The sequence below is a fragment of the Symsagittifera roscoffensis genome, chromosome 3 (assembly GCF_963678635.1).
Source record: "Symsagittifera roscoffensis chromosome 3, txSymRosc1.1, whole genome shotgun sequence".
NCBI classification, from domain to species: domain Eukaryota; kingdom Metazoa; phylum Xenacoelomorpha; order Acoela; family Convolutidae; genus Symsagittifera; species Symsagittifera roscoffensis.
The window spans coordinates 9,529,273-9,546,384 of NC_087064.1; the positions used below are offsets into that span (position 1 = coordinate 9,529,273).

Genomic DNA, 17,112 nt, shown 5'->3' on the forward strand with positions numbered 1-17,112 from the left:
AGTGATTTGGGAGCGCTCAGAAAATTAATTTGGTAAACCTAAAAAAGAGGTCGACAAAATTTCCTTTTTAAAAAAATTCGCCCCTTCGAGATAATCCTAGATGCGCCCCTGATTAAAACATTTTTTGCTTTTTTTTTACGAAACACTTGAACTCTTTTAGGAAAAATTTGAAAACTACCGAGAGAGCGTGAATCTTGTGATGAATACAATTAATAGACACAGAACCGACTCAAAGCACCTCCCTCTCTTTAATTCTGGTTGCTAAGTTTTTATTCCCGTTCCATATCAGAGCTTTTCGCTTTGAAAAGTTATTTTTTGGGTTTTTGGCAGACCATAAGTTTTTTTTTTTTTTAAAATTTGATGGGCAAATTTTCTCAATTTTTAAAAAAAGCCTCTCTCAAAATTGATTGAGCTCGTTTCAGCTAATATAACAGAAGAAATATCAACAATGTCTGGCGTATAATTCAAAAACTACAAAAGATATAGAGATCTGAAACCACACATGTATTTCATAGACAGTGTCTATCAGGTATTTTTTAGACAGAATTAGTGTTTGTCGATTGTTCTTTGGCGGTGAATGTTTATCAAACAAAAACTTTAATCAAAAAGAATTAACTTTCTTTTCGATTATTCGACTTCACACATTTTTTCAGACAAAGCTTTATTTATCTCAAAATGGTTGTTTTATCTGACTGAAGGATCTAGTTTTACTTCAAGTTTATGTTGACTTTAGATGACATTTGCCAGAGAAAGAATGAAACAACCACATCTGGAGATCAAGTGTTTCTAACTAAAATTAGAAAAAACTTTTCGATATGTTTTATTTGCTTTTGAAAACTTCCTAGTAGTAAAATCCGTTCCAAATCACAAGAACCAAATTTCAAACTCAAAACTGTGTTAATTTCATCACAAAGGACAAACTCAAACCATGCTTGCGTTTTCCATTTTGATTGCCTTAATTTTGTCTGAGTATACAGCGTCAGCGGATGGTTGGAACTATGATTTCCGTAAGTCAGATAGAAATTCAAGAATCCTATTTTTGTAAAACTGTTAAGGTCTTGATTGCTTTTCAAATAGACTATGATACGAATTTATGAAACCAACAATTTTCGAGCCAACATAGCTGCAAAACATAAGTAATTTTTTCTGAATTTTGAGCTCATTAACTCGGTCATCAGTATCTTTCAGAGGGTCTACAAACTTAGGTAAAGAATGAAACACTTCGCTTAAAAGTCGAAAACTGCCAAACAAAAATCCTTTCGGACCATACGATTCCTTAACTTTTTTCAAAGATCGGAACAACAAACTATGATTTGTGTTTCTTTGACGGTTTTGCGAAAAAAAATTATTCCAATGTTTTAAGAGAAAAAACGTGAACCTAGAAGATTGCAAACGTGTGAAGCTACAACGTTCAAACTTCTTCAAGGTTATGAACAGGATCGTAAATGTAGGTTTTGCGTATTTTTCTGAAGTTTCCCGCGTCAACTTTGTTCCGCGTTTTTCCCCAGCTGACTTTTGCTCAGCAATTTATACGACGATTAGTGAAGGAACAGACAAACATTTGGCAGCATACTTCAGAGTGCATGAGCATTTTGCGCAATGCACGAATGGTACTGTCTGATTACGACTTTCGAAATAATGCGCGCGCTCCCCCCTCAAAATTAGTTTATTTTGGAGCCAAAGGCGCCTTTAGAAAAATTTAGGGTCTGTCATCAAAAATGGACATCAGAAAATAGTGCGAAGAAGGGGGACCCTTTGGGTCGGCAGGGGGTCGAATCCCTGAGAAGGGGGAAAGCTACCGCCCCCCCCAAATCCGCCCCTGCTTACGCTTGTGGTTTTTTGTTCCTTGAAGATATGGACACCCTGTGCTCGAAACAAATTTTATACTTCAAATAATTTTGTAAAATTTTGCGGTTCAAAATTGCCAATTTGGTCAGGCTCTGGACTAATTTAGGCGCGCGGTGCAGATTTTGTTGAGCGAAGATGAAAACCCTTTGAATTTTACTATTCAGGGTTTTGAATTCCGGGTTTTGCATTTATAAACAATGGGTCTTCTTTTTATTACATATTATTTTCATTCCACAAAAATAAGTTTTGGATGGAACACATTGTTTTTACCAGCACCGAGCGCCCATGGATCATAATCGATTATATAATCATAATATGGTCAGTAGCTATATAATGACAAAAGAATCGATTATAATCCATTTAAATGGATTATAATCCTAAAAAATTTTTTGTCAATATAATCCACAATAATCGATGAAAATCAATTTAAAATGAATTATAATCCTAAATCTTTCGGTTATAATGAATTTTTTCGAGAAGCTATTCATGAAACTTACAATTTTTTCAAATTTATCTCATTTACTGTTGAGGGCAGTTGCTACGCGTTTTGTTTCATAAAATGTTACAATTCACAATAAAACATATATTTTTTGTCCCTACTTTTTTAATTCATCGCAGTTCAACACTTCATTTTACTGTCTTTTTACCACAACCGCCTTTCGCAAGGGGAAGGGGTAGGGTTTGAACGGTGGTATGAGGGGGGAACTATTTAATGATATAGTTGGGGGGGGGGGGGGGGGAGAGGAGGGGGGTGTACCCCCTCAACCGCTTGTTTACCCCCCCCCCCCGTTTAGTTTTGTTTTGTTTTTTTTGGGGGGGGGGGGTAATGTTGATGTTTTTCGGATTATTTATTTTGTTTTCTTTTTTGCATTAATCACCAAATCAATGCCAAAACTTCAACTGCCACTGAATTGACTTACCAGAACCAGAAGTTTGTTCCTCATCCAATGCATTTGTGTCTAGGCCTGCAGTATTGCTGCTTTTAATATCTATATATCAATCTCAATAACTTCCTGAGCACAAAGATACCTTGATCAGTAGTTGTCAATAATTATTCGGCTAATCGAGCACTTCAGGGAGCAAACATAGCGGATGAGTGTTCTCAGTTTGGCAACTATCCTTAAACTGTGATTTAGTTTTTTCTCGATAGCCCAGCCAACGTTTTGATTAATGAAAACATCCTGCGTTGCTCCTACCAAAATTTCTACAAAATCCCAAATGAGAGGCTGATGACAATCTTCAAAAATTGTAACCAGCTATCCAAATTGCCCCCTTCAGCAGGTATTGAGCGTCGATCTTTGTCGCTTTTATCAGCATTTCGCCTTTCTGCATCGTTATCAATATTTTATTGCCTTTGTGGATATTTTGTTTGATTGTTCTCGAGAATGTAACGCTTGTAAACGTGTGCCGACAACGAAGTTCTGTTTGATGTCCCAGTTTGTAATTGATTTAACGTGTGAGCTATTCAGGTAACTTTATTCCTAAAGAGTGAGCCAGAAGGAAGTATCTCGCGATAAACCTCGCGGCGTCATCATGCTCTGGGCAGCTTTTGTCATACCGTTGCCCGATAGTTTTCTGCAGATTGATTCATTATTGATATGATTACTAAACCATTTAAAAGCAGATCAATTGCGAGATCTTAATTAAATCATATACCATAAAAATGCCAAAAACAAAACAATTTTGGGCAGTTTTGACTGTTCAAATGCCCGATGGCCCACTCTTTCTTTGACTAAAGTACAAACTTGTAGTTCTCAAACTCAAAGACAAGTTTCCACTGGACACAAAAACCGAGTTTGTTTCCTTGAAGCCTTATTTGTACTTGATTTTTCCCAAAAGAAATCAGCAGTGAAATTTGCTTCGATAACTAGCTTCAATTTCTAGTCTATTATGGAAAAAAAATTTAGACGGCGGACAATTTTTTGTCTTGTTGTACTTGTTTTTCCATAAAAGATATTTTTTTAATTGGAAGAGATTTTTATGAACAAGTTTTTTGGCACATTAGTGTTTGAAAAACAAGTTTTTGCCGACAGAAGTCTGGTGGCTTTCTTCGACGCAGTTGTTTTTTGCGCAAAAAAAATTTCCATGATAAATGTCCGTCAACAAAAAGTTTTCAAAACAACTCCGCGTCGAGTACATTTCGAGCTTCAGGAGAATAAACTAGGTTTATTTCGTGCACTGGAAGTTTATATATGAACCGTTCTATTTTCTGAGTCAAGTTCAAGGAGAGGGTAGACCATGAAAGAAAAACAAAATTCTTTCGAGATATAAGTCCCCAGTTTTGATCTGGTACGCGAACACCGCAAAGTTTTCATCAAAAATTTATTTTGATTTGATTTTGAAAATCCAGTTTTCTCGCTGTCCTATAGCTATCCGAACAAGCATCCGCTTTCGTTTCGATTCGCTTGTTTTGCCATACGCAAAACTATTCCGGAATTTACAGATAGCTTCTCCGTATTCGCTGTGGGTTTGCTACCGCTTGTTTTTGTTCAAAGTGATTTTATGCTTTACTTGTGCTCTTTCTCAACCTTTAAGATGACGCACCTTCAATCCTAAACTCACCTCAATTTGCCAATTATTTTAATGTAGTCTTTATTTTATCATGTTAATTCGGCAATACTTCTTTTTTTTCTAACGAAACCCTATTTTTTCTTGCTTTCACACCCGCCGAAACAAGTTTTTTAGAGGATTTATTTTAAGTTGTTTACTGTGTGAAAACTCAAGATCCATTTCTAGCAGATTTGCAACCGCTGAATCTTTTTTCATGATCAAGAAAGATTTCACCTAGCTTGAACCAGCTGAAGATTGAAATTTTACGCAATCAGGTTTTCTGTTCGTATAACTCTACCATAGGGGATTCTCGCAACTATCCTCGAATCATCTTTGCTCGGTTTTGAGGGTTAAAAACCAGAAATATTTGCTACAAGCCTTGAAATAATAGCTGTCAGGCACAGAAATGGTACCACCATGTACTATTTTTTTTAGTATTTCGAGGTTCAGTTGATCTTTATCTCACATCATTATCCAAAACTTTGTAGATTTTGGAGCGTTTCCGAAATTTGCGTCACGTTTGATAAATTTTTCTCCGTTAAACGTTAAAAGAATAAAACCAATGTTGTAAGGGCAGTAGTCGCTTGTCTGCTAAACCAGTGGGTTTCTCATATATGAGTACAAAAATAAAATTTTGCCGCGACAAAAGCCGATGTTTTGTGTTTTTTTTTAAGGAAAAAATATTGAAAAGACTCACTTTTTTATCGAACAATTTGTGCAAGGATGGAATGAACTTGAAAAAGTCAATGAATCTGAGGTATTGTCGCTCTGTATAATACTAGTGTATGGTCAAGGCATTTTTCTGCTCAATGATAACTTTTGATCTTCATTGGACGATTCACGACTTCCCGAACATAGGGAAAACATCACTTTAACAATAGGTTTCTCTTGTCAATCAAATCTACCGCATTGCTTAAAGCTGTTCTTGTCGAAAAATATTGTTTTGATTTTTTGAGCTCATTTAGTGAAAAGTTTTGATGCAACCGCTATAGAATGTCCACAAGCTTCATGATTTCTTACAACTCAGTTAAATGATTGAGGTTAGACAAAAAGTATTCGGAGCAAGCAACCACGAAATTTTAAACAATTAACAAGAATGCTCGTATCAGGGCGAAGCCCTGAATGTTCCGACTGCCTTTTAAGGTCTATGGAGCATTAATATTATGAAAAATTTCAATGTAATACCTTTCGAATGATATAAAAAAATTCCGTCAAAAATGGCTAGTTAAAAAGTCGAAATTTGTCTGAAGAAAAAAAAAACCCACCCCGAGCACAAATATTCCGTTACTTTCGTATCAAAAGTCGGAACAACAAGCTGCGTAAACCATAATACTTGAAGGTACAAGTACTTAGAAGGTTTAGGATTTTATTTTTCTCAATCCAATTAACGTCAAAGCAGTTTTCAGAATTTTGCAAGAATGGGCAATTACATTTAATTTGTTCTGAATGATGAACTTTAGCAATCCGGTTTTAAGTGCAAAATGATGTTGAGTAGGTCCAAACAAAAGAGGCAGTTGAATGTGAAGTACTTAAGTTTTAGAGCTAATATCTATTTTATAGAAACATGGGAAGAAAATCCCTCTTTTTTTGATAAAACTCAAATTACTTTTGGGTTTATACTGTACTTCCAGTTGTGTATGTATCAAGGTTGTTCAAATCAGGTATTCACCCAGCTGGTGCGCTCGCTTTTTTTAACGAGACAAACGTCGATGCTGAGTGTCAGATTATACTCAGCCGTAAATGAAAAGCAACTCATTTCTGATGGCAATGATTTCTGATTTTTTTCTTCAAAATTTGTGGTTTTCAAACACGGAAAGCAAGGTTTCTGTAAGATTGTCCAAATAATGGAGCAAAATTAACATTTTTTGATTGACGTTTGGCGATACCCATAAGCTGTTTAAGTCTGTAGGATCGAATGCATTTTTCCAGCCTATCCGAATCAATTTTTAATGCCATGCTCATCCCCGTTTTCATTCGTAGTTTGCATAAGCGTCTCTCCCCCCTCGAATTAAATATCATTAGAATCGGTTTTTGCTCTGTTTCCAGCTGAACCTTCTCAATAAAAGCCAACTTGGACGGATCTTTGACGATTTCTATGACAATAATGAAATTTTGAATTTTGTTACTTTTTTGTCTCACTTAAACTGCAAAAGGTCACGAAAAAATTAACATATTGCAAATGTCCGAGAGTGGCATAAAAACGGAACCAGTAGTACGTAAATCAGCTGATTTAACTCAATTAATAGATAAAATATGAGTTGATGCGAAATGAGCAGAGAAATTTTCTGGCTGATGAAAGCTAGAGTGACAATTATCACGAAAATCTTCAAAACGACCGTAAGTTTGGAGTGTATATTTCAGTTTGAAAACATTTGACTCTGGAAATGATCATTCATCGCAATGATAAACTCAAGGTATTCTTCACGCTAATAGCGATTTTCAACCCATTTAATTGCATTTTTCAATAACAGAAGTTTCACTTGATAACTTTCAAGTTCGTTTGTCAAATGAACTTCAAAAAGATTTAAATCCAAGTGCATCTAAAGTGTTTTCAAAATACATCAAATATGAGAAACAAGTATGTGTGTCTTACCTATGGCAAATCAAAATAGATTGTGCTATGTGCGCGCAAGTTTGAGTTTGTAACAACTTTCTACCCAAAATATGAAAAAAAAATCAACAGTCCCAAAGTCCCAATTGTTTTACCGTGATTTTAAAATCTTTTGTGAAGTTGAAAAAATCAAATTATTCGACTTCACAAAGTATGATAAAATCACGGTAATACAATCGGGTCAGATTTATTACAATACTTCAGAAAGTAAGTCACAATGTACCAAAAAATTGTGTTAAATGAGCGTGTCTTTATTCATGTTCAGAGCACGTCTTTGTTCGTTTTAACAACAACTTCGATTAAAAAAAACATTTAACGAACTCGAAACTGATTTGCATCATCAGTGTAATCAAGCTCAGGACAGTTGCGTACGAAAACGAGATGATTGGTGTCCTGTGCTGTAACTTGTAAAAAAAAGTTAGGACTTTTGAAATCAAGCGCTCAGATTAAGAAAAATGGAACAGTATTATGAGGAGCTTTTCCTTTTTCCAAACTTCATTGAACTCTACCATTACTGCTGTGGTAAATTTGGCGCTCTAGTTGTTGATATGGGTCTTGTTTTATACCGTCTTAGAAATCAGAACTTTACAAAAATAATCTGAGGTGAAATATCTTTTTACATTTGAACTCAAGAAGTCATTATCTTCAATAGGGTATAAAAAAATTTTGTTGAAAATTTTTATTTCGATCGGTGAAAATTGACTGAATAAAAAAACCACACCGAGCATAATATTCTGTTTTCTTCGAAAGTCGGAACAATTAAGTTCGGCTGGTAATTTTCCAAACTCTCAATGCAATTACCCCAACTATATATATTGAATGTTGAGCATTTTTTACATACGATCAATTGATGGAAGCGTATGACAAGCATTTTATTTGTATGAATTGTATGACAAGCATGTTTTGTGTACCGAGATCAACATGGGAACTCAAGATTCCATTTTGTATTCAATATGAGTGGATGGAGCAAGTTTTTGGAAAATCAGCCCACTCTTGAAAATTAGTTTCCAAAACACAACGGTGTCTCGTAATAAAGCGGATAGCCAGCGAACTTTAAACTAGTTTTTATTGTCTATGTGTTGACAGAAGGGAAAGATTGGGGGGAGTCGTTTCCGAACTGCGATGGAATCCGACAGAGTCCGATTGACATCCAATCAGAGGCGGTCTTGTCAGCTCACTATTTGTCTCCCTTTTTCTTCTCCGAGGCATTCTACCGTCCGGTGCAAAAAGCGACTCTGAGCAATACTGGACATGGCTTCAAGGTTAGCCCAGGCTTGTTTCTTGATTCCAGTTCGAAGAGATACTTAATTCAAGTTTTTCAATACATAAAATGAAAAAAAGACTGCTCGTATCAGGGCGAAGCCCTGAATGTTCCGACTGTTTTTTTTAAGGTCCTGGAGCAGTAATAACATGAAAAAGCTAAATGTATTAAAACAAAATTAAAATTTTTTTGTTATAAATGAGATGTTTTGTATCAACATTCCCCCACACGTCATAGTAAGAACAAAGTGATAGATTTTCTCCTATTAACAGATCAATTATGGCAAATAAGCTTCCTTCAACCAATTTGGAATGATTTTTAAGACGAATTAAATCTCCGCTGACGCGTTAATAGCGCGAAATATTTTGCGCTTTAATGGTCCCAAATTTTTGAACCACCATAACTTTACAAAAAATGATCACACGTGAAATATCTTTTCAAAATTAAGCTCAAAACCAACAATACTATTTGGATGATATAAAAAAAGCTGTCAAAAATTTCTAGTTAAAAAGTCGAAATTTGTCTGAAGAAAAAAAACCCACCCAATATTCCGTTACTTTCGTTACGAAAGTCAGAACAATAAATATTTCAGTGATTGTAATTGCGGCTGTCAATTTTCTAACCGAAAATGAAATCAAACAAGGATAGCATGTGGCTGTGCAAGTAGGACATAATGTTCCAATCATAATGTGACATATAAATATATAAATATATCACTCCAGCCATTACGCCGATTATTCTAGGTAAAGCCTGCTCACACCCCTCAAAAATCAAAATATTCCAGAGTGATTTTTATCGATATTGGTTTTTCTCGTCACTTTAGTCAAATACTGATATGACATTTTTTTTTGTAACTGGTTTTTCTCGACATTTTTTGTCATTTTTTGGAAAATTTTTTGTAATTTTTTCGATAACGTTCGAATGAAAACTGAAAGGGCTTTAAAGTTTTATAACGATCGACCCATTCCTATGATTATTCGTGGCTCCTGGTTTTGCGTGGAAAACAAAAAAATGATAACTAAAACGAAAAAAACTAAAACACACCCGAACTGAAAGTTCCTTCCCATTTTCAATGGTCAGAGCAAAAACATCAGTGGTACTATGTTTATACGTTGGATGAAAGAAATTTTTTGATCATATGACTCTTTTTGTTAAATTTTTGAAGTTTATCACTTACAAAAAGCCTCGTGAAACTTCAAAGCTTTGTTCAAAGTTATACCAAAATCAGATAAACTAATATCTCGAAAACTTGCCAAAATTAAAACTTAGCAAATAAGGTTCACACGGCCTTTTCACGGGAAGACATTATAAAACAGCCTCGTTTCGAAACAACTATAAAATATCGCCAGAAATTGCGTAAAACCGCCTTGAAATGAGATTTTTGTTGTATTAATGGATTAATTAGCATTGTTAAAGCTTTAATCATTTCAAATAGTTTTCATAGATTATTTCTAAAAAAAACTTTTATTTTTTAAAAGATCCTGAACTCTAGATGCAGCTCTGCTCAATTCGAGTACTCGCATAAAAAAAAGTTAAAAGGTGTTTGTAGATGAATATTGAAACTTAATCAATGCAACTTGAAAAAAAAGTTGCTTAAGACGCCAAGAGCTCGTGAAATATAAAATATTTACTTGAACAATAGAAAAAAATTACTATGGTGTTTTGATTACTGAAAACTTTAGTGACTTGGTTATAGAAATTAAGTAATCAAAAAAACTAATCTATCAACTTCATTCAATTCGATGGGCGCATATTCAACTAAGACTAATTTAGCCCTAATTAATTCATTCAAGACAAAAATTCAGAAACGGTTATCAATAACTCAAAAAAGTGACATTTGAATAGTTATTCAAGACCAAACTAGCAACCACCGACACAGTACTTTTGGCTGCAAACACTTCCAAATCAAGGGGGAAAAAACAAAGGGTTGGATTTTAGATTACGTACCCGTGCTGTCAAAAATCAAAGCCAAAAATTTTGATACTTTGAAGTATTTGTTTCATACGTCTACTTGTATGAAAACTCTAAGATTTCTAATCACCAGTATTTGTGATGAGGTGTTTGAGTTGAGAGGTGGAATGAGATAGAAAGAATTGAGATCGAAGGAATTGGCAGGAATGAGATCAAAGTGATAGGAATTGAGATCGATGTTGGGTGTGAGGCAGAATTGAGAACAAACCAGGCAGGAATTGATATCTAACCTAGCCTGAGTTAAGATAGAAGTTGGGTGTACGTTGACAGGGATTGAGATCGAAGTTGGGTGTAAGATGCGGGTAGGATTTGAGATCGAAGTTGATGTTAAATTGGCATGAAATGAGATCAAACGCTTGATAATTCAATTAGTAGCTTAAATAGTAGCAGTAGTTAGGACAAAGCTCGCTAGTGACCACCTGGTAAATAAAAGATTTGATTTAAAATGCTACTATGTATGTAACTTCAATCCGCAAACAAAACGCAGGTTGCGCCTTCATATCGGATATTCAGCTTACAATTTGTTGATTCCACAACAGCTAATTTTTTTTACATCTTTATTTCATTTCTTAATTGTGGATTCCACAAACTGTTCCCAATTCTGCAAACCTTGATGCGAATTCCGCAAATTTGCTTAGTTTTTTATCGATTTTGAGCGGTTCAGTGTTTTAGTAATTTTTTTGTGGAACCCGAACCAGCAAGGAAGATCAAAGAAACGTAGCAACGCTGAGGTTTCCGCGCGCGACTAATCTAATTTTGCTTCTTGTGGAATCCGCTTTTAAATTCACAAAATGCACAGTTTGGCCTCTTAATGTTGTAACTTTTCAAGGGTGGCCAAAACAATCGAGAATTTTTGGATGACTTATGATCAGAATTGAGATCAAAAGATTCTTCAGGCCTTTAGGTACGGCTGATGACCTTTAACCTGACCAAGTTCGATTAACAAGCTTCGTATCCGGTGGTTCGAGGTCCGCGACCCAAAACATTCGGGCAAAATAGGTTGCGCGCCCGAAATTTCGCAGTCGCGCTGAGGTTTTTAGTCACGAAAGATCGCGACTTAAGACGCGCAGGGTCCGGAAAGTAGAGACTCAAACGCAGTACGGTTGCGCCATCGGTTGGGAAAGCTGTGACTGAAATAGAGATTTCGTAGGGATTAATTGCGATACAACATCAAAGCGCCATTTTTGGGTTAATAAAAGAAATTTCGGATTTCTTTACTCATTGTCAAGAAAAAATTGCTTTGAAAAAAATTGCAGACTCAAAACTCTGCAAAACTCGTAAAAAAAGACAAAATTTAATCTGCACTTACTTGACTTACTTATTTTCATCGCTTCTTAGCTAATTTTAAACTTTTCTTTGGTCGAGAAAGTCGAAATATGCCGATTTTTAATCGAGCAAGATGAAAAATAATCGAGAAACTCGATCTGGGAAAGCATATTATAATCTGCGTGTCGAAATATTCATCTTGAGCAAAAGCAAACTTTTGGTTTTCTGCATTGATAATTGGTAGGAGTTACTTATCTGTTACTATCCTCGCAACTCTGGAGACGAAACTGTTGATCTTTTTAAAGGTGTCAGTGGATGGGAATGGGCTGAATATGGGTGGGGGTGGACTAACCCACAGACGCTACGAGTTGCTTCAGTTCCATGCACACTGGGGAGACCACACGAGGTTCCCGATGGGATCGGAACATACGGTTGACAAGCGACAATATCCGGCCGAGGTATGTTCGAAACTCAATATGGTTTAGTAACCGTTATTTTCAAATAATATCCGTTTGACACCGCTCGACTAATTTTGAAATCGCTAAAACAAAACCAATTTTATTGGAAAAAATAAGAAGCAGGAAAAAGTTTTCCAAGCTAGTGCTGGTGTAAATGATCATGCATTATGCAGTTCAAGACAACAAAATTACAATATTTTTGAACAAAAAAAAACAAAAAAAAAACCTAACAAAATTCGAAGTTTTCAAAGAGCGACTGCTTTTTTAGCTCAAAGCATAACGTCAGCCAAGAATGCCTAGCACTAAAGGTTTCATAAGTTAAAGGGTTCTATAGGCATTCGATAAATTGACCACCCATACGGTTTCTTCTTTGGTGCTATTCAATTATTCAATGACATCGGTTTTCGGCCGACCGACCTTTTAGTTTTTCTTGGGTGCTGTTGGCGCCATTTAAATTTAGTTTTTATTGGAGTACTTGCGCCCAAAAACATGTTTAGAAACGCCGACTTTTTGGTTATTGGAGATCTTAAAGCGTTTACAAAACCGCGATCCTTTGAACAATCATGGGATCGAACCCCTGAGCGGAATTAGTCCAATCATGATGGAAAGCGACCTTTTAGATACATCTTGAAAATTTCATAAAATTCTCGAGGTGTTTTTTTAAAATTTTTTAGGCATTCCTTGATTATCTTCATTAAGTTGGCTGTTTCAGTTTCACTTTGTATTCAAGAGCAAAGAAACTTCTACTTTGGCCGTCTTGGGATTCTTCGTTGAGGTATGTATTTAGTTCTATTATTTCGAAATCAATCTAAAGACAATGAGTCAGGCATTAAAAGTTCCGTTCAAAAGAGTGTTAAAAAATAACTGATAACTGGTAAAAACTTTGTATCTGTTACTTGCCTCGCCACTCTGGATACTCAAAAGTTGATTTTTTAAAAGTAATGAAAATAATAAACTGTTTTCAGGCTAATGCCCAAGTGGAATTTGTTATAATCCGCTAGCCTGAGAGAGAGTCCTGAGATTTTCTGGTACATTTTCTGATAATTTTTTTCTTATTTTTTTCTCAATTCATCTCTCAATTTTTATCGGTATCAACCAAAACGCAAAAAAAAACGAAGAAAAAGAAAAAAGAAAACGCATATTTGAAAATATGACAAAAAACATGTTGAGATGTTACAGTAATATTCCTAGCTATAAATTATGGTCAATAGAGCATCCTTGTTTAAAATAAGCTATCTAAGAAAAGGTGTTTTTCTTCTGTTTTAGGCTGTTTTGGACTCTTTTTTGGTAAACTCATTGCAAATTTTTCCTTATTTAAAGACGCATCTGGTCAGTTTTTTTTTCTTATACGCAGTGAGTTTTTTGTTTGGTAATTCGCACCAGTCGTGAAACTTTCGAGTTTCTTTTTTGTTTTGATATTTTACTTAGATCTTTTTCAGTTATTACGATGCGTAAGTATCTACTGGGATATTTTTTCAGATTATTTTATTAAAGGTGTTAAAATTTCGAAAAAATGAAAATCAGTAAAAGTATACATTATAAATCAGCTGACCTCATTAAAACGAATCTAAGCTTCATGAAATTGTTCTGTATAATCTCTTTCTTCAGATCTTTATCCTGATTTTTTCTTGACATTTGTTTGGAGTACCATATAATAAAACTCTATATGGAATGATACGTTGCACAAACGATTTGCTTACGTGTATTTTTTCTTAGAAGCTTACTTAATTGTTGAAAGGAACCGCAAAATGTATTTATTTTTCTTCCTGAGAAAAGAAACGGGAACGAAAAACTCAAATTGTTGTCTTTTGTTATTCCCAAATACCTAATTGATTTCACGTTTTCAATTTCACGTTGATTCATGTGCAATCCATTTTTTCCAAATTAGTTGCTTATAGTCATTGGTATTGAGGGCGAGAATGTTTTCTTTCAGCCAATTTTTAGTTTTTTTTTAGTGCTGGTTGATTCTATTGATCTAATGAGTCATCTGATGAACTTAAAGTAACAGTGTCTTCAGCATAAAGAAAGTATGAGAATTATGTTGACTGGAGGATAAATCAGTTGTGAAGCTAATAGAAAGAAGTCGACCTAAAACCGAGCCCTGTGGCACTCAATAACAAATTTTATTGGTGCTGTTTTTTTAAAAAGATACTGAAACTGTGATCTATATTGAAAATATGATGTCAAAAGATTCAAAAATTGGACCACGCAGTCCATAAGAGTAATATTTTCCTAGAGGTTGTATATCATCGACCGTCTCGAAAGCTTCTTTATATTAAGAAAAGTACATTGCGTTAATTTCTTTTGGTTGTCTCGCTCAAGTCGGATTGTTTCAGTAAGTGACGCTACTGCATCAATTGATCTTGATCTTGTTTGATACCAACTTGTGTAGTCTATAGAAAATTTTGATCCTTAAAATACTTGTTTTTTTCTAGGTTATTTTTTTGAAGTTAATTTTTCTGTAGTAAATTATTTTACCTAAAACTGGAAGTAATTAAATTGGTCTGTAGATTTCTGGTTTAAGTTCAGATCCTTCCTTATGAGTCTTTTTGCAGCTTTTAAGCACGCTGGGAAATGTTTTTTATCAATTCACTTTTGGATCAAATTTTTCAGCACTGGGGTTATTTCATAAGCTTTTGAATTCAAGAAAACATAACTTAAATTGAAACAATTTGCACTGTAATTTGGTTTTTTGAAATAAATTCAAGAATTTTAGCCATTTCAAACGGTCTTAAAAGCTTTGTTCTTAAGTTTTAATGTTGTTTCTTAGCTTTCCTGCTGTTTTATTTCAGCTAATTTTTCTCATCTTCTTGAAAAACAAGCATTGGAAAATTCGACTTCTCGTACATCGAAAACTTCGCTTTTATTTCTTAGTTTACTTTTACCAGTAACCTCATTGACAATTTTGAATAGTCCTCTGCAAATATTTTCAGTCTTTGTGTTAAATTTCTGTTGGTAGTGTGTTACTTTTGTCCCGTACCAGATGGTTATTTTTTTGCACATTCATTGAATTTTTCACTGTTTTTGAAAATTTTTTTCAGTGAGATGGAGTTGCAAAAGTTTGTATTTTTATTATTGGCTGCTTTTTAATGGAGTTATCTATCCATACTTTTTACTTTTCCATCTTGTTTCTTTTTCTGCCAAAAAACTGTCTAATATTTGTTTACATTGCAACCAATTTGCGAAATGCGTTTTTTCAATTCAGATGGGTGAAGCTGTTACAATCATCTGACAGTTTTATCCCGAGTTCTTTACAGGTTCTGTATAAGTCTTAAATTGTTTGATTTGAAATGTAGTTTGACTTATGCTCGAGGTTATTTGATTTAACATCTGATAATTCCAAATCCTCCGTAAAGTAAAGTTTGTCGCTTCCGCCTCTTTTCGTGCAAAAACTTGTGGCAATCTTATGATGGTCATCAATTGTGTAAGCAGATTTAATTTGTTCTTCTTTCAGCCGATTTGCAGTATTGCAAACTGCAATTGATTTTTTTTCAAAAAAATTTTTAAAAACTTTTCGTGTTTCGAATTTTTTTTGTAATGATCGCGCATTTTGTAAAAACAAAACACGTATCTATTTTCATCCGTTTTCGAATTTGGTAACCTGATGTTTTAGTTCGACAGAAAAAAGCAAACAAATGAGTTAATACAAAAGATGCAAAAAGCTTAGAAGCTTTTATATATTTTTTTACTAATTTTTGTACGACTTGTTTTCTTACTTATAAAAAACAAGTCATAAAAAATTTTAAAAAATATATACAAAAACATATAACGTGTAAACAGTTTGATAACGATGTTGGGAGGCCCCACGAAATCATAAGTCACCCAACCAAATTATTTTGAGTAATTTTTCTTTTCGTTCTTTTTTGAGCTCGTTTCTGAGTGTCCCTTGACTCTTTGCTGAGCCATGCGTACTTCAAAGAATAAGAATAATGCTCGCGGAAGTCACAGGCAGGACAAACAGAACTGAATGTATATCAGAAGTTTATGTTTGCTTATGAAAAATTGAGAAAGTGGCTTTTTTACGTTTGAAAAAACAAGTGAGGCATCAAAAACACACAATAAAAATAAGGTCAGAAAACTGTCTTGTTTTCTGTTCACAAGCAGTTTATAAGCAAAGATTCAGTCAGGCTTTTATATCAAGGCAAGAGGTATCATTTAGCTCATATGTTTATCTCAATTGAACTTTATCAGTCTATTCGGCTCATGATTTTTTAGGGAATTTTGAATTCGCATCATTGGATTTTTTTGCTCATTTCCATTTGCTACGAAAATTGACACAAGGTAAGAATTAGTTGTGGTTATTGGTCCCATGTCACTTGCAAACATTCTAAGTTTCGCATCGCACTCAGACAAAGGCTCCCAAATATGAATATTGTTTCAATATATAGGATTTGTTGTCATCGTGCACGGTATTCCTCGTCTTTAACATCGAAACAGACAAGTGTGATAAGGGTGTCGAAGTCTGGATTGCGAATAATCAAGCAGAAGTTGTCAATATATTTCCGTGTTGACAAAAAAGTGTAACATACAAAAGCATGCGATAAAAATTGCTCATCATGTAATTTCATACAATTTTAAGGAACAAAAAAATTGTACGAAAATGCAAAAAAAGCAATTTTTTCCATGACATGAAACCTTATTACAAGCGTTTTTTGCCACACTTTGGAAATTAATAACAAGCTTTTTGCAATAATTTTTATCACGAAAGTTACAGAATGAAGTCGTATGATAAGCACTTCTTTCAAATTCTATGAAACTGAATGATCGGCATTCTTTCCAGAAAGGTAAATTCAAACAACTGTTTCGAAATTTCGTTAAGTTCAATAACACAAAATTCAAAAGTTTCTATCATAAGAAAATCCAGAGTTAATTGGCAGTTTTCACGCAGATAAACTGCATCTGGTGATATTAGCTATGTAATCTAAAGTCAACATTTTTACTCAGACTTAATTTTTGGTATATGGCTTAGAAAAATTTTATTTTTGAACTTTGGTGTTGAGAAAAGAGGCCTGTTTTTTCACAAATTTGGTTTTACCATAGCATTTGAAAAAAAAACTTTTAAAAAACGTTTTTTGCGGTCATTTATTTTCTTAAATCGTTCATTTGAGCGCGTAAAGGAGTTTGCCATCAAATAAGGGATATAAATA

General features: G+C 34.3%; 1 protein-coding gene across 1 annotated transcript in view; it reads left to right on the forward strand.

The window, feature by feature from the left end:
- Positions 1-822: 822 nt before the first annotated feature.
- Positions 823-17,112, forward strand: part of LOC134842501 (carbonic anhydrase 7-like) — a 39,581-nt gene continuing 23,291 nt past the window's right edge. Inside the window, exons 1-4 of the mRNA XM_063858873.1 lie at positions 823-1,007; positions 8,096-8,271; positions 11,813-11,965; positions 12,678-12,740. Coding sequence (XP_063714943.1) covers positions 929-1,007; positions 8,096-8,271; positions 11,813-11,965; positions 12,678-12,740 — 471 coding nt within the window. The 5' untranslated portion in view covers positions 823-928. The remainder of the gene's footprint in view (positions 1,008-8,095; positions 8,272-11,812; positions 11,966-12,677; positions 12,741-17,112) is intronic.